The 27,273-nt window shown below is 42.4% G+C and overlaps 1 protein-coding gene across 1 annotated transcript in view; it reads left to right on the forward strand.

The window, feature by feature from the left end:
• fgd5a (FYVE, RhoGEF and PH domain containing 5a) overlaps positions 1–26,787 on the forward strand; it is a 155,610-nt gene extending 128,823 nt beyond the window's left edge. The window contains exons 14-20 of the mRNA XM_060835264.1: positions 1,240–1,339; positions 5,432–5,572; positions 8,426–8,528; positions 11,443–11,576; positions 11,781–11,909; positions 21,598–21,752; positions 25,665–26,787. Coding sequence (XP_060691247.1) covers positions 1,240–1,339; positions 5,432–5,572; positions 8,426–8,528; positions 11,443–11,576; positions 11,781–11,909; positions 21,598–21,752; positions 25,665–25,701 — 799 coding nt within the window. The 3' untranslated portion in view covers positions 25,702–26,787. The remainder of the gene's footprint in view (positions 1–1,239; positions 1,340–5,431; positions 5,573–8,425; positions 8,529–11,442; positions 11,577–11,780; positions 11,910–21,597; positions 21,753–25,664) is intronic.
• The last annotated feature ends 486 nt before the right edge of the window (positions 26,788–27,273 follow it).

The following is a 27,273-nucleotide window of genomic DNA, read 5'->3' on the forward strand; positions in this document are numbered from 1 at the left end:
GGAGATCTAATAGAAACTTACAAGATAACACATGGCTTGGAAAGGGTGGACGCTAGGAAATTGTTTCCATTAGGCGAGGAGACTAGGACCCGTGGACACAGCCTGAGAATTAGAGGGGGTCAATTCAGAACAGAAATGCGGAGACATTTCTTCAGCCAGAGAGTGGTGGGCCTGTGGAATTCATTGCCACAGAGTGCAGTGGAGGCCGGGACGCTAAATGTCTTCAAGGCAGAGATTGATAAATTCTTGATGTCACAAGGAATTAAGGGCCATGGGGAGAATGCGGGTAAGTGGAGTTGAAATGCCTATCAGCCATGATTGAATGGTGGAGTAGACTCGATGGACCGAATGGCCTTACTTCCCCTCCTATGTCTTATGGTCTTACCACTCATGATGCCAGAGGCCCAGCTCTATCTGCACTCCCTTGAGGAACCAGAAAGTTCCTCAGCTTCCAAATTGGAAAACTGATTTTATAAGGGGACCAAGGGGATGCCTGCACTAGTTGCCTATTTTTCTGTGATTGCCTGGTGGTCACCCATTCCTTTTTACCCTCCTGTTCCTTCACCTCTCTAAACATGCTGCCCATATGCCTCTCAGCCTTGTGGATGTGCCACAGAATCTCCAGCCTCCACTGCAGCTCTAAAGCCCAGAGCTCAGGTTTCTGCAGCTTGGAACTCTTCCTGTGCAGATGGTCATGCTGGGCACCAGTAGGGACCTACTAACATTTCTAATTATTTCACCTAAATGATACTCCACTTATCTTTCATCTTTAGTCGTCTTTTATTCTGACTGTTGCTTTTTCTTTCAGTTTATCCCTGTTGGTTTTTACACTTTTAAAGTAATTGGTATGTAGATTACCATAAATTAGTCTCAACTAGATGTTTGGTAGTATAGTACTTTGGTATTATTGAAAAAGACATATTTTTCGAAAACATTTTGTCTTGCACACATCAAGAAAATTGCCAATAAAGAGAAAATCCAATATTTACACTATAAGCCGAGAGAATGCTGATTGATTAGAAAATGGAAGTTGATTGATAGAGATTTTGCCAAACAAAATCCAATGGTTGATAATGATTGACAATTCACTGCCAGGTTTTGCTTAAACCAGGCAAGTTTAATCTGTTCTAAGAAATGAATGGCTGTGTTTAGTTGAAACAATTGCGGTGTGTATCCAATTTGATGTCAGTAATTCTTTTTATTTAGTCAATCATGACTAATCTAACTTTTTTTTGTCAGCTCCTCAACAGAGCGTGATGAATGGCTGGCTGATATCAGCAGAGCAGTGGATGATTATCAGAGGTCACAGACATTCTTGAGCCTGAGAGGGAATGCTGAGGTCAGTGTTACAATAGAGAGCTCTCTCATCAATGCATCCCAGTGTTAATACAGATTGTAGTTCTAGCAAACATCTCATTGTCTGAGGCAAAGAAACAGAATGATTTTTATTTATTCCTCAATCTAAAATTGCCATTCCTGGCAAGACCAATGGGTCATAGAACATTGTCCATCTCAAATGGCCCTCAAACTGAGTGGCATCTTTTGTGATTTCAGAGCACAGGTAAGAGTCATCCATGTTGCTGTAGGGCTGGAGTCACACATAGGCCAACAAAGTAGGGATGGAAGATTTCTCTCCTCAAAGAAATTCATAATTTGAGATGGGTTTTTATGAACAATTAATTATAGCTGTTATGTTAACCATTCCAGAGATTAGGAGAAAGTGAGGACTGCAGATGCTGGAGATCAGAGTCGAGAGTGTGGTGCTGGAAAAGCGCAGCAGGTCAGGCAGCTTCCGAGGAGCAGGAGAATCAATGTTTCGGACATCATTGTGCCTGAAATGTCAATCCTCCTGTTCCTCAGATGCTGTCTGATCTGCTGTGCTTTTCCATCACAGAGATTAGTTTCATATTGAGCTTTATAAACTAACTTCTACTTGCAGCCATGGCAGGATTTGAACTTTGAGTGTTAGCCAGGACTTCTGAATTTATCCAAAGACTTTATAACACTGCCACCACCTCCCCTAGATGTATTTGCTGAGAATTTTAAGCTTGGTGGAAAATAACTTGAGAGTAGGTCACAGAGAGGCTTCCAAGAGATACAGCAGAGCGACAAGATGCCAAATGTGTTATAATGTGGGCAAAAATTAGGTTGTTCAAAAACACACAGAATATGAACTTTCTCTGCAGCTGTAACACTATATTCTGTATTAGAACATAGAACATTACAGTGCAGTACAGGTCCTTTGGCCCTTGATGTTGCACCCACCTGTGAAACCAATCTGAAACCCATCTAACCTACACTATTCCATTTTCTTCCATATGTCTATCCAATGATCATTTCAATGCCCAATGCATTCCATGCCCTTACTATTGTCTGAGTAAAGAAACTACCTCCTTTGAAAGGATAAACAGGAATGCAGACTACTAGGCTAATGGTACGATTCTTGGCAATGTAGATGAGCAGAGAGATCTGCGTAACCTCACAATTCTGAAACTCAATCCCTCTACCAGTTAAAGCCAACACACTGTATGCCTTCTTAACAACCCTATCAACCTAGGTGGCAACTTTCAGGGATCTATGTACATGGACAGTGAGATCTCTCTGCTCACCAACGTTGCCAAGAATCTTACCATTAGCCCAGTAGTCTGCGTTCCTGTTGCAGCTGTACAAAACTCTGGTGTAGCCGCACTTGGAGTATTGTGTACAGTTCTAGTCACCGCATTGTGTGAAGATGTGGAAGGTTTGGAAAGGGTTCAGAGGTGATTTACTTGGATGTTTCCTGGTATGGAGGAAAGGCTGAGGGAATTGAAGTTGTCTTCATTAGAGAGAAGTTTGAGAGGTGACTTAAGGAGACAGATAAAATAATCAGAGGGTTAGATGGTGTGGACAGTGAGACCCTTTTTCCTTAGCTGATGATGGCTAGCGCAAGGGGACATAGCTTTAAGTTGAGGACTGATAGATATAGGACAGATGTCAGAGGTAGTATCCTTACTCAGAGAATAGTAGGGGCGTGGAACGCACTGCCTGCAACAGTATTAGACTTGCCAACTTTAAGGGCATTTAAATGGTCATTGGATAAACATATGGATGAGAATCGAATTGTGTAGGTTAGATGGGCCTCAGATTGGTTCCACAGGTCGACATAACATCGAGGGCCGAAGGGCCTGCACTACGCGGTAATCTTCTATGTTCTGTAGACCATTTCAACCATATCCAAAGCTACTCTCTCACTTGGACCCCTCCATCTCACCTATGCCTGCACTTGCAGAGTCATATAAGTGGACCTGAGAGGCAACTCTTTCACACTGAGGATGGTGCAGAGGGGTGTATGAAACAACCTGCTGGAGGACATGGTAGGGGCAGGTACAATGACAACATTTATGAGATATTTCGAAAGTTCCATGACAATGAAGAATCCAAAAACAGACATGGATGAGAAAGGTTTAAAGGGATATGGGCCAAAAGCAGGCAAATGGGACTAGTTCAGTTTGAGTAACTTGGTCAGCATGGACGGGTTAGGCCAAAGGATCTGCTGTACAAGACATTGATGAGGCCGCATTTAGAGTACTGTGTACAAATCTGGTCACCCTGTTATAGGAAATATGTTATTAAACTGGAAAGGGTGCAGAGAAAATTTACAAGGATGTTACTGGGACTGTAAGGTTTGAGTTATAAAGAGATGCTGGATAGTCTGGGGCTTTTTTCCATGAATATTGGAGGCTGACCCTATAGAGCTTTCTAAAGTCATGAGGAACATAGGTAAGGTGAAGGAGTACAGACGAAATCCTTTGACCCATCAAGTCTTTATTGCCAAAAATATACTACTACCTGACTCGTCCCACTTTCCTGCACTAGCCCCTTGCCTTCACCTTGAATATTATGACACTTCACATACTCATCCAAGTACCTTTTAAAAGTTGTGAGGTTTCTCGCCTCAGTTAGCCTCCCAGGCAGTGTATCTCAGAACATTCTTTGGCTGAAAATCTTCTTCTTTAAATCCCCTCTAAATCTCCTGCCTTTCGCTATAAAAATTATGCCTCCTAAACATTAGCGCTTTAACTAGGGGAACAGCTGTTGTCCATGCCCGTTATGATCTATACACCTCCATCAGTCACCTCTCTCAACTTTCTCTGCTCCAAGAAATCACACCGAGCTTATCCAGCTTCTCTCAAACCACAGGTTTCCTAATCCTAGTGCCCTCCTCTTCAGCATGCAATTCCTCCACAAGTCCACTCCCCATAACGACATTCTGGATATTCTTCCTTACTTCCTGGAAAAAGAGGCCTGCACAGGCCAATACGACTCTCCTTCACCTGGCTGAGTTTGGTGTCACTTTGCACAACTTCATTGTTTTATTTCCGTTCAAGGAGAACTGTGGGTGAATTTGGCAGCATCTCGGGAAGAATGCCAAGTGAGTATTTCAAGTCCTGTGACTCTTCACCAGAACATTTCCTCACACACTGCTTCCTGCAAGGACTCCATTCCATTCTTCCAGTTTCTCAGTCTCCATCTCAACCATCTGATGATATTATCTTCCACACAGGGATTAGGGACTGATCATTTAGGAGCTAAAATAAGTTCAAAGAGTTCAGAGTAATTCTGTACCCTGGACCGTTGTGGAGTCTCCATATTTAAAGCTGGTATGAGAAGATGTTTGGTCTCTCAGGAACTCAATGGATATAGAGAGTGGGCAGGAAAGTGGAGTTGTAACCCAAGATCAGGCATGATCTCATTGACTGATGGGTAGAATGGCCTATTCTGTCTCCTATGTTCCTATTTTTTGTGTGTGTGGTGTGGAAATAACCTCTAGGAAGAAGGATCCTCTGGTAGTCCTTCAGTGCTGTACAAGAAACCTCCAGGTATGCTAAGCATTTGCTGGTAAACAGTTGACTCTCACACAGTAAGATCTGGTAATGTAGCAGCTCTTATAAGAGATGTGCAGAAGTATGACAGTGTGCTGACACAGTTGGTGAGTGATTGCTGCATAGTTCCTATTTGATGGAGGATTGATAGTCCTGACCTTTTCTCCAAGGGAACCAGGAATGACAGAAAATAATGCAGAAGCAGAGAACCGATGGCAAAAGACAAGACCTGACTTGTGTATCCTTAGTAGATGTCCTGTCACATCTCTGAGATTCAACTCCTCCAGATTGGACCATCAAATCCCATAGATCCTGTCCTAAATTGCAAATTAGAAGAAATGAGCCAAGGCAAAGACAACATGGTTAAAATATGGGACCAATTTTTCTACTGAAGTGAAAAATCACTCACACCTCTAGAAGAAACAGATATACACATTCTTGATGATGGGATAGGACTGCGGCCTGGACTCTGAGCTAGTTTAAAGTTACAGCCTCTGTGCTCACTGTACACTTTAATCTAACAGGATCTTTATGAATTTAATGGCTCTCTCTCGCTGTCCTCTGTCCAGCTATCCTCGGAGAAGACAGACAGTGGTCTAGGTGCCAAGCCACCAATGCTGATTCCTGACTCCCGAGTGGGGATGTGTATGATCTGCTCAAGTGACTTCTCGCTGACATGGAGACGTCAACACTGCCATGCATGTGGAAAGGTGAATCTACCCTTTCATTGACATTGTCCTATCAGAACCCACTCACAGCGACTGAATGCATTTATATAGTGACTTTAACGTAGTGAAATAAAGCAAGATGATTCATTGGAATAATCAAGTGGAATCTGACATGGAAACCATCGAAGGGGATGTTGGAAATGAAAACAAAGTGCTGAAGAAACTCAGCAGGTCTGGCAGCATCTGCGGAGAGAGAACTAAAATTGGCACATCAATTCCATTATGACTCTTCTTCAAATGGCATGTTCTTCAAACACAAACTTTGTTTTTCTCTCTCCCAGATACTGCCAGACCTGCTGAGTTGCTCCAGTCATTCTGCTTTTATTTCCAATCATCAGCATCTGCAGCACTTTTCTTTGAAAGGCAATGTTTGGTCAGGCAACCACAAGTTGGCTAAAGAGGAAACTCGGGACCTAGACAATGTCATAAAGATTTGTAGTGATCAGAGTGGAAGTGATTAAATTCAGGGGTGCACACGAGGCCTTATCTAGAGCAGCACAAATATATCAGAGAAAGTGGAGCTGGAGGAAGTTGCAGAAATACAGAGGGCAAGATCTTGAAGAAATTTGGAAACATGAAGGAGTGTTGCTTGACAAATTGTCAGTGTAGGTCAGTAACACAGGGGTGATCAGGATCTCAAGGGAGTGCAGTGAAGGTTTCCCAGGCTGATTGCAGAGATGGCGGGACTGACACATGAGGAGAGATTGACTAGGTTAGAATTGTTTTTGTTGGAGTTCAGATGAGTAAGAGGGAGATCTTATTGAAACTTATAAAACTCTAATAGGACTAGACAGGTAGATGCAGGGAGGATGTTCCTGATAGTGGATGCATCCAGAAGCAGAGGTGAGAATTTGTGGTGGAGCATTTCGGATGGAAATGAGGAAGCATTTCTTCACCCAAAGAGTGGTAAGCCTGTGGAAATCCTGCGGAAACCACACAAAGCAGTTCATGCCAAAACATTGAGTGTGTTCAAGAGGCAGCTAGATATAGCACTAGGAGTGAACGTGTTCAAAGGTTATGGGGAAAAGCAGGGTTAGGCTGTTGAGTTGGATGATCAGCCGTGATTGTGATGAATAGCACAGCAGGCTTCTCCTGCTCTTATCTTCTCTATTTCTATGAAACACGATTTGGCAGGGGTCAGGACCCACATTGTAGACTTCGGGTGACTTCAGGTTTATAGACAGCGAAATATGGGAGGCCAGCCAGAAATGCATTGGTATAGTTGAGTCCGAAGGTAATGAAAACAGGATTGCAGTTTTCAGCAGGCGATGTGCTGAGATGGGATGAAGTCGAGCAATGTTGTGCAACTGGAAATAGGTGGCCTGAGTGATGGAGTGAATATGTGATTGGAAATCGGCTTGGGATCCCACTATGATACCAGGACGTTTCCTGGGCTGCAGAGTTCCAGTTATGAAGAGAGAATGGACAAACTGAGATTGTTTTTCTCAGAGCAGAGGAGATTGAGATGTATAAAATATGAGGGACACAGGGTAGACAGGAAGAAATTTTTCCCCTTGATGGGGGGGATCAATTAATATGGTGCATCGATTCCACATAAGGGGCAGAAGATTTAAAAGGAGTTATGAGGAACAAAATTTTCATCCAGTGGGTGGTGAGAACCTGGAACTCGTTGCCTTTAATAGTGGTAGAGGCAAAAACTCTCATAACATTGAAAAAGTATTTAGATGTACTTTTTTGAATCCAAAGCATACAGGACTGTGGGTCAAGTGATGGAGAATGGAATTAGATTAGTTAGGTGGCTGTTTTGACTGGTGCACACAATATGGGCTGAAGGCCAGCTGTAAGTCTCTCTGACTCTAAGTTGTTTGACACATTGGATCAGTTTTTTTTTAGATTAGACTTAGATTAGACTTACAGTGTGGAAACAGGCCCTTCGGCCCAACAAGTCCACACCGACCCGCCGAAGCGAAACCCACCCATACCCCTACATTTACCCCTTACCGAACACTACGGGCAATTTAGCATGGCCAATTCACCTGACCCGCACATCTTTGGACTGTGGGAGGAAACCGGAGCACCCGGAGGAAACCCACGCAGACACGGGGAGAACGTGCAAACTCCACACAGTCAGTCGCCTGAGTCGGGAATTGAACCCGGGTCTCAGGCGCTGTGAGGCAGCAGTGCTAACCACTGTGCCACCGTGCCGCCCACATTCTCAGGGAGAGGTTCAAAGCTGGTGGCAGAAAGCAAAGACAGTGGTTTTGATTAGCAAAGTTTAGTTGTCTGGTATTGAATGTCAGACAAGGTAGGTAACAATTCAGATACATGAGGATTGATGGAGGTGTTGGTGGAGGTAGAACTGGATGTCAGTAACATATGTGTGGACATGAACACTCTGCCTTTGAAAGATGTGCCATTGAGGTTCGGCTAGGGTTCAAGTCTGGTTTCGTGGGGGAGCATAAGAAACATGCAGAAGCAGCAAGTCGGGCCATTTTAGGTGATTCTCTGGCTACAATGAGATGTTTAAATATGGAGCCGGATGGCAGCAGCCCCACCTAGATGGACAACAGGAGAGAGGAGCTGAGCAAATTGGTGTGCTCACTGTATCAAAGGCTGTAGATAGGTTGAGAATGATAAAGTGGGAAAGTTTATCCTTGTCAGTTACACAGGATGTAATTTGTGACACTGACAAGAATAATTTCTGTATTGTGGTGGGGGCAGACACCAGATTGGAGGAAATTAAGCATGGAGTTTGGGCGAAGGTGGCAGTGGGAGATATGACACATTCCGAGGAGCAGAAAGACTGGAGGTGGGACTGTAGATAACAGGCAGGTCTGATTGCACTCACTGTCTCTCTGGTCCGCCCTGTTGCAGGTTATATGTCGAACATGTTCCAGAAACAAGTATCCACTCAAGTATCTGAAAGGAAGAATGGCCAGAGTGTGTGACCAGTGCCACAAGGAGCTGAAAAGGAAAGGTAATACCGGTATCTATAACATGGGATCGAGGGAAGGACCAATTACTTGAGAAGTGGGAGGGGTGAGGGTGTCCTGCAACAGAAGCTGGGAGGATGCAACATTATGCAAGGCCTGTTTAACACATTGTGTAATATATGCTCAATGCTCTTCATTCTGTCCAGTTCTGGGTGCCATACTTCAAGAAGGATAGTAACACATTACAGGAGATTCATGAGAACATTCCCAGCAATGAGGAACTTCTGTTATGTCATCTGATTGGACAAACTAACTTTTCTCTCAACATAAAAACATGGAGGATTAGGCCATTCAGCCCATTGAACCATTCAAAATTATCATGATTAATCATCCAACTCAGTTCCCTCATCCTGCTTACTCCCCAAACCGCTTTATCCTGTTAGCCCTAAATCCTTCTTGAAAACATTCAATATTTTGGCCTCAATTGTTTTCTGCAGCAGAGAATTCCACAGGCTCCCCACTCTCTGGGTTAGGACATTTCTCCTCAGCTCAGTCCTAAATATATCCTTAGCGTGTACTCCCCAGCTGATGGAAACATCCTTCCAATGTTTATTCTGTCAAATCCTGTTAGAATTTATAAATTAGAACATGTATTTCTAAGAGATCTCTCCTCATTCTTCTGAACTCCTCTCTCAAGTGAGAAGAAAGAGCTGAGGGGAGATTTGATACAGGTATTCAAAATCAGAAATGGGTCTGGCTGGAGTTTATGGAAAGAAAGAGAAAGAATACATGATGTTGATTTAAGGTGAATAACAATAGAACTAAATATTGTATGAGTAAACATATTTTACTGCAGCAAATGCTTAAATTGAGGAACATACAGTCAGTAATGTATCGTAAAGTGATAGTGATCTATATCACATATTAGCGCCCTTCGGACTGCACCAGACAAAAATAATCACCTAACTATTCTGATCCAATTTTGCAGCACTTGGCCCATAGTCTTGTATGTCTGGGCATCGCAAGTCATATCTGAATATGTTTTCAATGTTATGAGTGTCACCTTCCTTACAGGCAGTGAGTTCCAGATTCCAATCATCCTCTGGGTGAGAAAGCTTTTCCTCAAATCTCAAAACCTTCTGTCCCTTACCTTAAATCTATTTCCCTAGGTCATTCATCCTCCAAAAAAGGAAAGGTTTCTTCATGTCAACCCTATCTATGTCTCTCAGAATTTTTAACAGCTCAAACATGTCAAACAGCTCTCGGTCTCCTCTGCTCTAAGAAAAACAACCCCAGTCTGTCCAATCTCTCTTCATAACCAAAACTCTCCAGCCCAAGCAACATCCTGGTAAATCTCCTCAGCAGCCCTCCAATGCTATCATAACAAAATGGTGGATTCTAGAAGCAACATTGTTTTTACAGTTTCAGCAGAACCTCCCTGTTCTTTAACTCTGTTCTTCAACTAATAACATACCATATGACACCTTAACAATTTATCCAGGTGTCCTGACATCTTAAGGTCTGATAGAATCATGGAATCATAGAATCCCTACAGTGTGGAAGCAGGCCATTTGTCCCATCAGGTCCACAATGACCCTCTAAAGAGCATCCCACCCAGACCCACTTCCCTACCCTGTAGCCCTGTATTTCCCATAGCTAATCCATCTTGCCTGCACATCCCTGGACAATATGGGCAATTTAGCATGGCTAATCCAGCTAGCCTGCACATCTTTGGACTGTGGGAGCAAACTAGAGCAGCCAGGGGAAACACATGTAGACATGGGGAGAATGTACAAACTTTACACAGACAGTCGCCTCAGGTTTCCCAAATTAAACTAGTCCCATTTGCTGTGTTTGGCCAATATCCCTCTTAAACCTTTCTTATTCATGTACCTGTGCAAATGTCTTTTAAGTGTTGTAACTAAACAGTCAGTTCTGCTATAATGTGGTAGTTCAGTTCTCATGGGTTAAAGGAAATTGGGTAATAACAGCACCATTTAAAGTAATGGGGTTGGAATTGCGTGATAATCAATACACGTTTAAAACTTTACATTTTAGTAACAGTGCCCTCAGTTTATCACTTGTATTATAGTGAATTTGCATTAACATAGCATGCATTATAGCAGATCGACCTGTGCCTGCATCTACCACTTCTCTGGCAGTTCATTTGAAATGCAAAACGTCCTGTATGGAAAAAGATCCCTCTTGGCCCCTTTTAACACTTTCTCCTCACACCTTAAAATGATACTTTCTAGTTTTGAACTCTGCTACCTGGGGAAAAGACCTTTGCTATTTACCTTATCCATCCCCTTCATGATTTTTTAAATCTCTATAAGGTCACTCCTCAGCCTCAATGCTCCAGGGAAAAAAGACCCAGCCTCTCCTCTTCTTATTAACATAAGCCCTCCAGTTCTGATAACAGCCTTGTAAATCTTTTCTGCACTCTTTCCCATTTAATAACATTCTTTCTATAGCAGGGCAACTAGAATTGTACACAGTTCAGTCAGTTCTGATGTAACACGATAGTTTTTATCATGTGAGCTGAAAATGTGTTACTGGAAAAGCGCAACAGGTCAGGCAGCCTGAAGAAGGGCTTATGCCCGAAACGTTGAATTTAGCAAGGAGACCTTATCCCATGTGACTCCACGTTAGAAGAAAATCGCATAATAGCAACATTTAAACTAATCGGGCCGGAATCACATAATAACAATACCAGACAGGAAAGTTTGCATTCTACAAATAAATTGATTTACATTCATCAATTGTGTTACAGCCAATTCCCATTGAAGAAACGTGTGTTATAGTAGAACTGACTGTACTCTAAATGTGGCCTTGTGGATAGCCATAATATATTGTTCCAACTCAGAGTGCTCTGTCCAATGAAGGCAAGCTGCCAAGCGCCTTCTTCACCATCCTGTATGTAATCCTCACTTGAACATTCTTTTTGAATCTTTGCAGAATTAATAACAGAGAGTGAAAAGGCTCCATCATTACTGGCTCAGTCACCAAGCACTACATTCTCGTCAGTGTTTCACAGTTTCCACACAACCTCCCTCCGCAAACAGAAGAGGATTCCAACGGCTCTGAAGGAGGTAGGCCAGTCATACAGTACACCTATCTCCCAGGTGAGGCTGACGCAGAGGGAGACGTCTCCTTTCTAGTCAGACTGACCCCAAGGGAGACCTCTTTCTGCGAATGAGGTTGACCCCAAGGGAGGCCTCTCCCCTGCGAGTGAGACTGACTCATCCCCCATCCTTGGCCTTTCTTTTTCTAATGAGATATTTGGTGGTTGTCAGGTTGAAGCTTCAGCGGAGGGAGTGTCAATGAGTGGATATCTCCAGAGGTGTAAGAGGAACAAGAGACATTGGAAGAAACTCTGGTTTGTCATTCATGAAAAAGTGCTGTACACCTACAGAGCAAGTGGAGTAAGTATTGTCAGCACAATTCCCTTCCTTTATTCCTCTACATCCTCCTTTCATCTCTCTCATCTCTCCCTTTACCCCTCAACCTTCCCATAGGGATCGGTGCTGTGGCCTCAACCATTTCCAATTCATATAAGTGATCTATTTGAAGGGACTGAAGGTACAGCAGCTATGTTTGCTGATGACAATTTCTATCGGGTGGCTCAGTGGTTAGCACTTCTGCCTCACAGCGCCAGGGACCTGGGTTCAGTTCTGGCCTCAAGCAACTGTCTGTGTGGAGTTTGCACATTCTCCCTGTGTCTGCGTGGGTTTACTCCAGGTGCTCTGGTTTCCTCCCACAATCCAAAAGATGTGCAGGTCAGGTGAATTGGTCATGCTAAATGGCCTGTAGTATTAGGTGCATTAGTCAGGGGTTAATGTAGGGAAATGAGTCAGTGTGGACTTGTTGGGCCGAAGGGTCTGTTTCTACACTGTAGGGAATCTAATAAAAATTCAGAAGAGGACATAAGAGGAGAGTACAAAGGAATATAGATAAATAAGTGAGCAGAGATTTTACAAAGGGAATATAATGTGCTTAACAATGAATTGAAGTCAGTGGGTGAAAACAGAACTCTTTGCATGCCATATATCTGTGTCAAAAAACTGCCTCACTTTTATAATAAAGAACAGAAGTACTCAGCCGTGAGAGAAAAGTGACTGATCACCTCCTGCCTCTTTGGTCTAACTCCCTGTTTCACCAACTCCAGCTACATTTGTGCAAGATCAGGCCTTCAGCCCTGTGAGCCGGCTCTGCCATAAGGTACTATCATGGCTGATCATCCTGTTCAGTACTTTGTTCCCACTTTCTCCCCATATGTTTTGATCTCTTTAGCCCTAAAAACTGAATCTACACTGCCCCAAATGCTGCCCTATGCTGCTTTGATTTTACATGCTAATTTCTTATGAATTGCTTTCTGAAAGTCCAAGTTAATCACATCCACTAGCTCCCCCTAATCAACTGTACTCGCTACATCCTCAAAAAATTCCACTCATTTTGTCAAGCATGATCTCTGTTATGTAAATCCAAACTAATCTGTCCAGTCCTGTCACTGTTTACTAAATGCCCTGCTATTAAATCTTTCATATTTGACTGAAGGCTTTGAATTAATCATAGTTGACTTTTAAACATTGTTTCATGGGAAATGAGTGTCGAGAGCAAACTGTTATTCTCATTCCCAAATTGGCCAGCATTTGTAGCAAGATTGATCAAACAAACTGAAATAAATTGCTGGAAAAGCGCAGCAGGTCAGGCAGCATCCAAGGAGCAGGAGATTCGACGTTTCGGGCATAAGCCCTTCTTGAAGATAGTACAAAAAAGGGTATGTTGGTTAGTCTGATGTTAGAGTAGGATAAAAGGCCAGACAACATCGAGGGCCTGTTCAAGAAGGGCTTATGCCCGAAACGTCGATTCTCCTCCTTGGATGCTGCCTGACCTGCTGTGCTTTTCCAGCAACACATTTTCAGCTCTGATCTCCAGCATCTGCGGTCCTCACTTTCTCCAAACTGAAATAAATGAATGTTACAGTAGTGGCTCTTACAGAGGTATGGGGACCTCGAGTTGGGAACTGATTATTTCAGGGTATTTGACATTCCAAAAGACAGAAACAAAGTAAGAGATGCCAGGTTTCTCTGTTAACAAAGATTGAATTCAGTACAGAACAGAAATATTCGGAAAATCAAGATGTACATAAAAAATAGAACAGTACAGCACAGTACAGGCCCTAGATGTTGTGCTGGCCTTTTATCCTACTCTAACATTAGACTAACCAACATACCCTTTATTGTACTATCTTCCATGTGCCTATTCAAGATTTGCTTAAATGTCCATAATGTATCTGACTCTATTACAACTGATAGAACTGCTAGCATTGCCTGCTATTGTCTGTGTAAAGAACCTACCTCTGACATCTCCCCTAAACCTTCCACCAATTACCTTAAAATGATGCCCCTTTGTGATAGATGTAGGATTAGATTGGGCAGTAATAAGCAATAACAAAGCAAAGAAGTCCAAACCTCTTAATAAAAACAGATTCCATCCAACAGGAGAAACTACGTGAGAAAGATGTGCCACCTGAGGAAGTTAAGAATGGTATCAAATTGAGAAAATAGATTTTCAGTACTGAAGTGGTTAGTGGACTGGAAAAATTTTTTAAATCAGCAAACAGTAATTAAAAATTAAACAAAAAAGAGAAGCATTAGAAAGCAGGAGTAAACTCGCAAGAGACGTGAAAACAGATAATACGATCTTCTACAAGTAAATAGAAAGGAAAAGTATCTCTGGATTGAGCAATTTCCTTTCCAGGGGTGGGACTGGGGAACTAATAATGGAAAACAAAGAAATGACAAAGGGTTTGAACAAGTATTTTGCATCTATCATCGTGGTGGAAGACACATTAAAAATCAAAAAATAGTAGAGAAACAGGGGCCAGAAAGGAGAGGTGCTTAAAATAAGCATACACACAATCACTACAGAAAAGTTAATCTCTAAAGGTTGACAAATCCCTTGGAACTAAAGACCTACATTCTGTGATCTTGAAAATTGTGGCTGAAGAGATGTTGGATGTATTGTTTGCAGTCGTTCAAAGTTCCCTCTGTCCTGGAAAGGTCCCAGCAGAAAAGCAAATCACAAAGGTAAAATATTCAAGGCAACAGAAAGGTAGAAACCAGGAATCTACAGAGTGGTGATGCCCATCATAGGGAAAATGCTGGAATCCATTATAAAGGGAGTAAAAGTAGAAGATCACTGTATAATCAAGGACAGTCAATGTAGACTACGTTTGACAATTTATTGGAATTCCTTCGTTGTCCGTGTTTTGAGACAAATAAAATGGTCAGAATTCCATTTGCAATTTGATACCATTTTATTCATGAAACATACTGAAGATACAAAAGACTGAATAATATCCAAAACTCTGGTCCTCTGTGATAAAACTCCTGAATCTTACATTAATTGCTATATCATTTTCTACATTAAGCCTTTGTTGCAATCCTTATCTAAATTAGTACTGGCTACTAGACTAGAATAACATACTAACCATGCATCTAAACTTGGCGGGCTGTGCCATTGGCTCTGATGTACTTGATGAAGTTGGTCTCGCACTTGGTTGTCTTCTCACTCTCTCTCTCTCTCTCTCCAGGTGGTTGGACCTCTGCTCCTGGGCCAGATCCAGTCTTCACTATGGGACTGGCCACTGGGTATCCCTTCTAATCCTTCCCAGTTACATCTGGGCCCCCAGCTAATTGATCTTCCAGGTTTAGGTCATTGCATCCAATGGGATCCCCAGTGTCATGTACAAAAGGTGCTGGGGCTACCTTCGCTGTCCATCCTCCAATGCATCAGTGTATATCCGTTTCTCCATACATTATCATGGTGGGAACCCAGGACATCCTACTAGTCTGTTTGCCATACTCCAAAACACAAACCACTCTTATTTTCCTGGTTTGCCCTTGTCTGCCTTTGTCTTGTCTTGACCTGTCCTGAAAGTCCCATCAGGCTTGGCTGCTCAAAGGTTGCCTATTCTGGTTACAGACCTAGCTGTTCAGGCCTTGATCTATCTGGCCACACTTTCAGAATGTTACAAGTAGAGTTGGAAAGGGGAACCAAAGGTGCTGTGATTTGGATCTCCAAAAGGCATTGGATAAGAGGCCATGTAAAAGTTTTTAGGGTGACAGGAAACAGAATTGAAATAAATGTGCCATTTTCAGTCTATTGGAGCATCACAGTGATTAGTGCTTGGCTTCAACTGTTTACATTCTACGTTAATGACTTTAATAAAAGGCCTGTAAAGACTAAATTAATGAAACTAAAAGCTGATAAGTACATGTCTTCTTATTTTTCTTTACTTTTGAGGACTGAAATGGGAAAAAGCTGGACCATAGAGCAGTCCAGCACAGGAACAGGCCCTTCAGTCCACAATGTGCTAAACATGACCCCAAATTAAACTAGTCCCTTCTGCCTGCTCTTGGTCCGTATCCCTCCATTCCATGCATATCCATCTGCTTAACTGCTTACCTGCTTATCATATCTACTTCCACCACATAGTGCATTCCAGACTCTTTGTGTAAAAGATCTGCCTCTCACATCCCCTTTGAACCTTAAATGCATGCCCCCTATTATTGGACATTTCAACTCTGGAGAAAAAATTATGACCATCAACCCTATCTATGCACCTCATAATTTTATAGACTTCTATCAAGTCTCCTCTCAGCCTCTGCCAGTCCAGAGCAAACACCCAAGTTGTTTTTTAGATTAGATTTCCCACAGTGTGGAAACAGGCCCTTTGGCCCAACTAGTCTACACAGACCCTTCAAAGAGTAACTCACCCAGATCCACCCCCCTCTGACTAATGCACCTAATATTATGGGCAATTTAGCATGACCAATTCAGCTGACCTGCACATCTTTGGACTGTGGGAGGAAACTGGAGCACCCTAAGGAAACCCATGCAGACACAAGGAGAATATGCAAACTCCACACAGATAATTGCTCAAGGCTGGAATCGAACCTGGGACCCTGGCGCTGTGAGGCAGCAGTGCTAACCACTGTGCCACTATGCTGCCTGAGCCTCTCCTTTTTGCCAATGCCCTCTATTTTAGACAGCATCCTGGTAACTTACTTCTGCACCCTCTCCAAAGCCCCCACATCCTTCCTGTAACGTGGCAATCAGAATTGAATGCAACACCTATGGCCTAACCAAATAATTATAAAGCTGCAAAATGACATCCTGACTCTTATACTCAGTTCCCCGACCAATAAAGGCAAGCATGCCATACACTTCCTTTACCACCCTATCTACTTGCATGTTTGAAAAGTGTGGTGTTGGAAAAACACAGCAGGTCAAACAGCATTCGAGGAGCAGGAGAGCCAATGTTTCGGGCATAAGCCCTTCATCATTCCTGATTAAAGGCTAATGCCCAAGATGTTGACTTTTCTGCTCCTTAGATGCTGCCTGACCTGCCAGGAGAAAATGAGGTCGTTAGATGCTGGAGATCAAAGGTGGGAGTGTGATGCTGGAAAAGCACAGCAGGTCAGGCAGCATCTGAGGAGCATGAGAATCAATGTTTTGGGCATTAGCCCTTCATCAGGAATCTTTGCTATGCCTAAAACATCAATTCTCCTGTTCCTCGGATGGTGCCTGACCTGCTGTGCTTTTCCAGCGCCACACTTGTTGACTTTGATCTCCAGCATCACTTTCTCATATCTCCTTGCATGGCCACTTTCAGGGAGCAATGGACTTGAACTCCAAGATCCTTCTGTCCATCAATGCCGTTCAGGATCCTGCCATTAACTGTATACTTTTCCTTAACATTTGATTGTTGAGGTATTATTGTATTTCAGAAAGCAAGCCACATGACACCAACTGTAAGGGCTGCTTTGATAGCTGTTGCTTTGAACAGTACTATGGGAAGGTTATAGATAGGTTGGCATTGTGTACGAATAGCAATTCAGGCAGCAATATGTAGGTGATTGGTGTGTGGAATAAAGACAATTAATGATCACAAAGGTCGACTCTGTGAACTGGCTCTAAGGGATTGGGACTCTGAACAAGAAAGTAAGAAGACATTAAATATTAGCAGTCTCAAGGGTTGTCTCTAATCTCTGCAGTATAAAAACACATTATATCTGAAGGAAACCAGTTCATTCTTCCTTCAGTTACTGTAAGATATGGCTTTAATAAATCAGATTCCCTTTAAAAAGTCATAGAGGTTTACAACTTAGAAAAAAGCGCTTTGGCATATGTACCTGTCAAAAACATTTAACTATTCAAAACACACTGTGAACTTATTCCTCCCAGAAATAAATGAAACCATCTGGAGAAGGGACTTTGAGAAGTCGATTTCTGATCAGCACAAAAATCACCTCAGCAAATCTTATCAACAGGGACCAAGGAACTGCCTTCCCAGCTTTTCCCTCCACAATAAATACCTAGGTTTTTCTTCAGTTTGTTTATGTCTGCTTGTATGAGTGCAGAGGGGCCTTTTATTGGAGAGTTAGAATTTTAACCATCTCTAACTGTATACCTGTAGCTAGAATCTATTTATTGTTAAAAAAAGGTTTCTCATACTAAGCATAGAAACCTGATTCGTGTTCTATCAACTTAGTTCTGAGAGTAAGATAAACTGGACAATTCTGAAAGATCTTTAAAGTCCTTAACTTTTGTGATGACTCTGGGAATAGCAATCTTGATTTTCAGCACACTATCCCATTGCCCTTGAACAGATATAGCTGTATTGTAGCCAAATTTGCCCACAAATGCAGAAAGGAAAGCAAGCTGTGAGGAAGACAGAGTCTGTGGTGGGATATAGATAGGATAAATGAATGACCAAACATTTGTCAGATGGTGTCTCATGTGAGAAATTGTGAACTGGTCCATTTTGGAGAAGAGAAGAACAGAATGATGTTTTGTTAGAGAGACACTGCAGAATGCTGTAGTACAGGGAGATTTGGGTTTCCTTGTACAAATCACAAAACATTGGTATGCAGATACAGTGCATGATTAGGAAGGCAAATGGAATGTTTCCCTTATTGGAAAGGGGGAGTATAAAAAATAGGACACGTTCCATTATTACACAGGGCAACCGTGAGGCCACACCTGGAGTACTATGTATACAGTTTTCCTTACGTAAGGAACTATATTACAAATGTTTTACAGTGCATAAGGAGGACATTCAGCCTACAGTGTTTGCATGGACTCTTTCGCATTTTAAACTGGTGCCAATTTCTTCTCTTTTCCCTGTAACCCAGATCATTGATTCTGTTTAAATAATCTTTCAATGCCTTAATTGAATGTCTCCACCACACTTCCAGGCAGGTTTACCATGCTAAGTTATCCATAGTATCTAGGTGAGACTAGGTGAGTTAGCCATGATAAATCCGGGTTTACAGGGTTTGGGTAGGAGACTGTGTTTGGGTGTGATACTCTTCAGATGGTCGGTGCATACTCGATGGCCAAAAGGCCTCTTTCAGCAATGTAGGAAATCTACATTATTAATATTCAGTACATTTCTTACACTAACTACTCACTCAGTTTAAAAGTCTGTTCTCGTGTTTGCCTGTTTTGCAAAACATTTTAAAACTGTGCCTTCAGGCTCTTGATCTTGTGAATAGGAATAGTTTCTCCCTATAATTTAGAATATAATAGTTTCCCCCTGTAATTCTCTATTGTAATCTAGACCCCTCATAATTTAGAAAATTCTATCAGATCTCCTGTTAGCCTCCAAGGAAAACACAGTTCTTTAATCTTTTCTCAACTGAAATGTTGCATTCCTGGAAACACTGCTGTAAACCTCTCTCTCTCTAATCATTCTTACAGTGATGGGCCTAGAACTGTATACAATACTCCAGCTGAGGTCCAGCCAGCATCTTCTATATCATAACCTGCCTGCTCTTGTATTTTGTGGCCCTATTAAGATATTTTAGTATGCCTTATTAACAGGTCTCTTCAACTGTCCTGCCATCTTTAATGACTTATGTACATATCAACCCAGGTCTGCTTTGCACATCCTTTAAAATTAGTTTGATTTATTTTATACAGCCACTTCCTGTTCTTTGTAGCAAAGTACATTACTTCAGACTTCACATTGAAATCAGTCTAGCATTTACCAAACATAAATGTCTTTTTGATATTCAATACAATTCTCCTTTTGCCAGCAATTGATGCTTCAGAGACTTTGGAGTTTTGTTTTGTTTATCCCTAATTGCCCTTGAGAAAATGATGGTGAACTGTTGTCTTGAACTGCTGCTGATCATCTGGTGTAGGTACTCCCAAACTTCAGTTAGGAAGAATGTTCCAGGATTTTGACACAGCAATAGTGGTGAAATAGTTCCAAGTCAGCATTATATGTGATTTGAAAGGGAACTTGCTGGTGATGGTATTCCCATGTATCTGCTGGCCTTGTCCTCTGAGGTGTGAGAAGATGCTGTCAAAGGAGACACAGTGAATAGCTGGATTGCATCTTGTAGATGCACTACTGCCACTGCAGAAGTGGTGGCAGGAGTGGGTGTTTAATGAGGTCGATCAGATGTCAATTGAGCCATAAGTTGGGAATGGTACTGAATACTAGTTACTGCAATTTGCACTAAAAAGCCTGAATTGATGATGTACCTGATTAATTTATGGCAGCATATAATGGTGAGAATTATGCCGGTTATGCTGCCGGAATGATCAAAAGATGTAATGTAATTAAGTCATATTGTCCAATTTGTTAATTTGATCTTTGTAGGACTACAAGGATCAAATGAATATAAACAGCATAAGGAAAACTTGGTCAATATACTGTGCAAGCAAGCAAACTCCTCAACAGAGATGCATCCTATGCACAATAAAATGACCGAGAAGCTGTAATAAGATCTGGTATGAGCTGGGTTTTTATTGTAAGTATTTCAATTAATATCTAAAATTCAGGACACTTACAGGAAGAATCTCACTCTCAAGACACCATGCAATGACTTCTGATTTCAACCTGGACATGGGGACCTTGAAACAGTGGGAAGGATCCGTTTGTGTGATGTTATCAAGCATGTGGAATGTTTGAGGTCTTGGAAAAGCCAGGAAGGCCATTTTGAAGCAATGAATAAGGACTCTGTACCAGAGGGATGACATTGTCTTTGACAAACACACAGTTTACCATGCATGGAGTAATCACTCCCTGATGGTAATTGGTTTGGAACACATGCACAGAGGAGTATAAGAAAGGTATTCCTTTATTCTTCACTGAACATTGGCCAACACATCAGAAATTGTATCTTTACCCCGAGCGTCTGATAAGCACTACAGGTGTGAGCAGGGATTAAAATCTATGCCCACACTTACTAGGTTTCTCTGATATTCCCTGAACAGTCACAGAATATAAAGGCTGAGAATAGGAGTTCACACTGGCCAAGTGATTGCTTGGTTGTGCAGTGTAGTCTTCCGCATCTAGGGTTTTCACTGCATGCCTGAAATCCTTCATTGTTATGCTTTTTCCTTATCTCCCTGAACGTTGGTGTCTTGGTTTCATTGGTTCATGCTAATCTGTCAAACCTGTGTCCTTTTGTTATAGGCTCCAGCCAAGGTGTTGCATTCCTTCATTTACTCTTCCACTAAATAAGGATTGATACGCTTCCTCAGAGCTAAGCTAGATCAAGCTGATTCCAGCCAGCACGAGCCAGTGGCTGGGGCTCAGGCTTCTTGGGTTCACACACTGCTGTTTTTATGTGTGAGCAGTCACAAGCCAACAAAAACAATTGCATTTATAAAGCATCTACACAGTAGCAAACTGAGACAAAGCACTTCAAAGAAATGTAAGAGGACATAAATGAGCACTGACAGAAAGAAAGGGCTATCAGAAAGAGTGGTTAAATGCTTGATCAAAATTGTTTTTAAAAAATGTTAAGACTTTTAGTGGAGGAGGAATTGAAATCCAGGAGAATAGGTAGAGGAATTTCAGAGCTCAGTGCCCAGGTAGCCAAAGGTAGGGTGGTGCCCAAAGACCAAGAAGTGTTAGAGTGCAGAGATCTGAGAGCTGCAAAAGGACAGGGAAGTGCAAGACCAGAGCACAATTGGAAAATAAGAATGTGAATTGTATAATTGGGACAATGTTGACATATTTTCAACCTGGTTGAAAAGCTTCATTAAAGGTTTAACATTTGGATGCTCATTGTTTTGTGACAGAACAAGGTCGCCGCAGAGAGCTTGCCTTTATTGGGCTTTACTATCAAGGGATCAAAGGATGATGACCACTCTGGACCCAGTGTACTGTTTCAGCTTTACCACAAAAATGTCCTTTACTACACATTCAAAGCTGAGGACACACACACAGCACAGAGGTAAGTCCTGCTCTCACCCAGCAAGGTTATTCAGTCTAGACCGGGCGGCACGGTGGCACAGTGGTTAGCACTGCTGCCTCACAGCGCCTGAGACCTGGGTTCAATTCCTGACTCAGGCAACTGACTGTGTGGAGTTTGCACGTTCTCCCCGTGTCTGCGTGGGTTTCCTCCGGGTGCTCCGGTTTCCTCCCACAGTCCAAAGATGTGTGGGTTAGGTGAATTGGCCATGCTAAATTGTCCGTAGTGTTAGGTAAGGGGCAAATATAGGGGTATGGGTGGGTTGCGCTTCGGCGGGTCGGTGTGGACTTGTTGGGCTGAAGGGCCTGTTTCCACACTGTAAGTAATCTAATCTAGATGCTAAAAAAAATTGACATCTAGCTTCATTCAGTTTGACATCCTCTGATGTGTCTTCACATTTAGCTTTGAGATTAAGATGGGCTGGGATGTGCTGCCAGATGGTTAGTCTTTCCAGCTGTGAATGAACTTAGACCCATGTGCTCGAATCATAGAGATGTACAGCATGGAAGCAGACCCATCCGTCCAATTCATCCATGCCAACTAGATATTGGACCTAATCTAGTCCCATTTGCCAGCTCTTGGCCCATATCCCTCTAAACTCTTCCTGTTCATATACCCATCCAGATGCCTTTTTTTAAAAAGCTGTAATTGTACCAGCCTCCACTACTTCCTCTGGCAACTCATTTAATACACACACCACCCTCTGCGTGAAAAAGCTGCCCCTTAGGTCCCTTTTATATCTATCCCCACTCACCCTGAACCTATGCCCCAGAGAAAAGACATTATCTATTTATCCTATCCTATCCATGCCCCTCATAATTTTGTAAACCTCTTTAAGGTCACCCCTCAGCCTCTGACACTCCAGCGAAAACAGCCCCAACCTATTCAACCTCTCGATATAGCTCAAACCCTCCAACCCTGGCAACATCCTTATAAATCTTTTCTGAACCCTTACAAACTTCACAACATCCTTCTGATAGGAAGGAGGCCAGAATTGCACACAATATACCAAAATTGGCCTAACCAATGTCCTGTACAGCCACAACGTAACCTCCAGCTCCTCCACGCAATACTCTGACCGATAAAGGAAAGCATACCAAATGCCTATCTACCTGTGACTCTGTTTTTAAGGAACTATAAACTTGCATTCCAAGATCTTTTTGTTCAGCAACACTCCCCAGGACCTTACCATTAAGTGTATTGGTCCTACTCTGATTTGCCTTTCCAAAATGCAGCACCTGGCATTTATCTAAATTAAACTCCATCTGCCACTCCTCAGCCCAATGGCCCATCCGATCAAGATCCTGATCAGAGAGAAACGCAGTGCAAAACTGAACAGAATGTACCATAGTTTGATTTTATGTATGGATGTTCAGCTGAGTTTTACTGGTGCTGTCATGGCCACAGTTATACAGAAAGATACAGAATCTGAAAAATACATTGTCAAACCTGAGGAGTCCACACACATGCTACAGCAAATAAGGAGGACAACAGTGGTATTACTTCTGGGTTTGCTGCAAAACATAGAGCTGGAAAAGAGGCTGTCGAATGGGCAGAGTCTTACCATTCCCAGTGCCAAGTTGAAGCCAGACTCACCATGTTCCTTGACAGTGAAAGGAGGATGTCGAATGGGCACAGTCTTACCATTCCCAGTGCCAAGTTGAAGCCAGACTCACCATGTTCCTTGACAGTGAAAGGAGGATGTCGAGTGGGCAGAGTCTTACCATTCCCAGTGCCAAGTTGAAGCCAGACTCACCATGTTCCTTGACAGTGAAAGGGAGTGGCTGACCACCCAGTCCAGAGATGCAGCATTTCTCTCTGATCAGGATCTTGATCAGATGGGCCCATTCAGTATCACACCTCCTGCCAAACTGAGGTCTTTGTTTGAAATTTCTGCAAAATTCTGCTTGCCCTACGTCAGAGGAGGTGTTAAATGGGCAACTCTTTCTTTCGGCTTGGCTGCAGCCCACTGGTACCCAGATGATTCCCCACAACCTGTTCCCAACTTTATACTCATGAATTCCTACAGTGTAAAAGCAGGCTATTCAGTCCATCAAGCCAACACTGATCCTCTAAAAAGCAGCCCTCTCAGATTCACCCATCCACCCTATTCCTGTAACCCTGCATTTACCACAGCTCACCCACTTACCCTATACACTATGGGAGTGTCACATGGCCAATCTACCTACTTGCACAGCTTTGGACTGCAGACACAAGTAGAATGTGCAAACGCCACACAGTCACCTAAGGCTGGAATCAAACCTGGGTCCCTGGAGTTGTGAGGCAGCAGTGCTAACCACTGAGCCACCATGCTAACCAAGGTGCATTCAGTGCTAGTATCTGTGTTGTTGGCTTAATATCCCTGACAAAACTCAGTTGTTTGTGGAGGTGACAAAGGTGATGGACAGAGCTAAGTTGATGGATGTTGGTAATATAGACTTCAGAAGTCTTTGAAAATGTCCCACAAAAGAGACTGTTAGCTAAGGTGGAAACCCATGGAATTGAGGATAAATTACTGACTTGGAATAGGAAATTGGTTGAGTTGCAGGAAACATAATTAGAATAATGGGTATTCAAATTGGAAAGAGGTGACTGGTGTTCTGTGGGGATCTTTGTTGGGGCTTCAATATTTCACAAAATTTATTAACAATTTGGATAATGGCATGAAAAATCAAATATCCAAATTTGTGGGTGACACAAAATTGGGCATAAAATTACAATCGGATATTTATAGATTAGATGATCGGGTAAAGCTATGGCAGATGGATTTTAACATAAGTGCGGGGTTATCCATTTCAGGCCCAAATAAAGATAACTGGGATTTTTTTTTAAGAAGGCACAAAATTAAATATAGTGGATGTCCAATGGGTGCATAGCTCTTTAAAATAGATTAGATTAGATTACTTACAGTGTGGAAACAGGCCCTTCGGCCCAACAAGTCCACACCGACCCGCCGAAGCGCAACCCACCCATACCCCTATATTTGCCCCTTACCTAACACTACGGACAATTTAGCATGGCCAATTCACCTAACCCACACATCTTTGGACTGTGGGAGGAAACCGGAGCACCCGGAGGAAACCCACACAGACACGGGGAGAACGTGCAAACTCCACACAGTCAGTTGCCTGAGTCAGGAATTGAACCCAGGTCTCAGGCGCTGTGAGGCAGCAATGCTAACCACTGTGCCACCGTGCCGCCCACCAAATACCATGAACAGGTATAGAAAATAGTCAAGAAGGCTAATGGAATTCTGGCCTTCATATCTAAAGGGATGGAGTCCAGGAATACAGACGCTATGCTGCAGTTATACAAAATGCTTGTTGGTTACACTTAGAGTAATATGAGAAGTTCTCAGCACAGCACCTTAGGGAAGGGTGTTTTGGCCCTGGAGGGAGTTCAATGCAGATTTACAGGATACCTGGAATTCAGGGGTTAAAGTAGGCCTCTATTCTGTAGAAGTTAGAAGGGTGGTCTAATCAAAGTCTTCAGGATATTAACATAGAAAGACAGAATAGATAAATATAAACGATATCCACTGATTGAAGATTCTAGAACCAGGGACATAGTCTAAGAATTAGAGCCAGGCCATTCAGAAGATATGTTAGTCAGCATTTTGACATTTCAACAGACTAGTGGAGATTTGAAACTCATTCCAAGAAACAGCATGCTAATGCAATTGTTAAATTTAAATCTGAGACTAATTTTCATTAAGCAAGGGCAACAAGGGATTTGGGCCCAAGGCAGGCATATGGAGTCAGGATACAAATCAACCATGGTCTTATTGAATGATGGAACAGGCTCAATGGACTGTTACTGTATTGCTAATATCTATTCTCACTTCATGAAGTGCTCAGTCTGTCTGTTGAATTGTGGTCATACTTTGTGTTTCAGATGGATTGAAGCCATGTTTGAAGCCACTGTATTATAGCATTTGTGGATCTTACCAATGTGAGATATTCCTTTCTGCTCTGGCCTCCAGTGGGTATGTGAGGAAATAATTGTGACTCACCACCATAAAATATTCCTTGTAACACAGGACAATTAAAGGAAGGTTTCTGACTGTATTCAGCATGTGATCTCAATTGTTCATTCCACACCAATTGCCAATTTTTCTTCTGACTTCATTATTAAGCAAGTTACTACTCTTCCAACAAGAAGTTGTCTCACTCTGGAAGGAGCAACTGACTCTCGCATTACTACTGCTGGAGCAGCTGAAAAATTAAAGGACTGGATACCTGATTTATAATGTTCTCCCTGAGTCGTCGAGGCCTAGTCAGAGATCTCGATGAGCAAATAAATTCCCCCAACACCCCGGATATATGGTGAAGGAGGGACGAGATGTAGTTGGCACAGTGAGCAGTTGTCAAAATAGGGCTTGAATGACAGGGATCAGTCACTTTCAAGTGCGATTCCTCTTGAGACAGCATGGATTCTGTTAAGTGATTCAAGTTTAGCAATGCCCACTGTACAGAACCTAGCTGGTATACAGGGAACCTCAATTATCCAGCATTCGATTATTCAAATTTTGGATTATTCCATCAAGATCGCAAGGTCCCGATGCTTGGCTAACTATGTTATCTGGCATTCGATTAACCGAATGAAATACTCCTCACCCGTATCCTTCTGATAATCGAGGTTCCTCTGTAGTTTGATTTTTGCAGTGGGTTTATTGAGTTGCATTGATATCATGACAAAACTTTAGTATTTTTTGCTCGCTGGATGGACAGGACAAATGATTGAGATAAATAGGATTTGTGTGTACAAACTGGATAAAGGTTCTCATCCCACTATTGCATATTGGCACTACAGCAAAGCCCTTTCAAGCCCATCAGACTAATTGCTGAATGGATGGGTCTGGTCTTGGGAGGTGAGTGTCTTAATGCGTGTTGGAGATAAGCTGAGCCCTCTGGATTGGAATTGTATTGGTGAACTTGTAAAGCATTCCTTAATACAGAAGTGATTGTAAGACAGCAGAAACTGAATAAAGTGCACTAAAGAAAAGTGGAAATCAAAATGATGTCCTGACAATGGCTGAGCAGGAATTGTATAAGTATAATATATTATAAATAATGGTGATCACAGGCTAATGTAGGCTATGCCAACACCTGATGATGACTAATCGGAAAAGTGAGAAAGTCTGAAAGGAAAATATTTAGAATCAATAAACATTTTTAAATCATGTTGTTTTTCATTGCTTATTTCAGATTTGGTATTCCACTGTTGTAAAATTCAAGTATACTGCAGACTCAGATTTCTTACTTGAGCATGTGGTGCTAGAAAAGCACAGCAGGTCAGGAAGCATCCGAGGAGCAGAAGAATTGACTTTTCGGGCAAAAGCCCTTCATTATTTCTGATGAAAGGCTTTTGCCTGAAACGTTGATTCCCCTGCTCCTCGGATGCTTCCTAATCTGCTGTACTTTTCCAGCACCACACTCTCGACTGTGATCTCCAGCATCATTGCGTTTCCTAGACCTAGGCATGTCATCTCAATTTTAAAGAT

Source organism: Hemiscyllium ocellatum, chromosome 14 (assembly GCF_020745735.1).
Source record: "Hemiscyllium ocellatum isolate sHemOce1 chromosome 14, sHemOce1.pat.X.cur, whole genome shotgun sequence".
In the NCBI taxonomy this organism is placed as follows: domain Eukaryota; kingdom Metazoa; phylum Chordata; class Chondrichthyes; order Orectolobiformes; family Hemiscylliidae; genus Hemiscyllium; species Hemiscyllium ocellatum.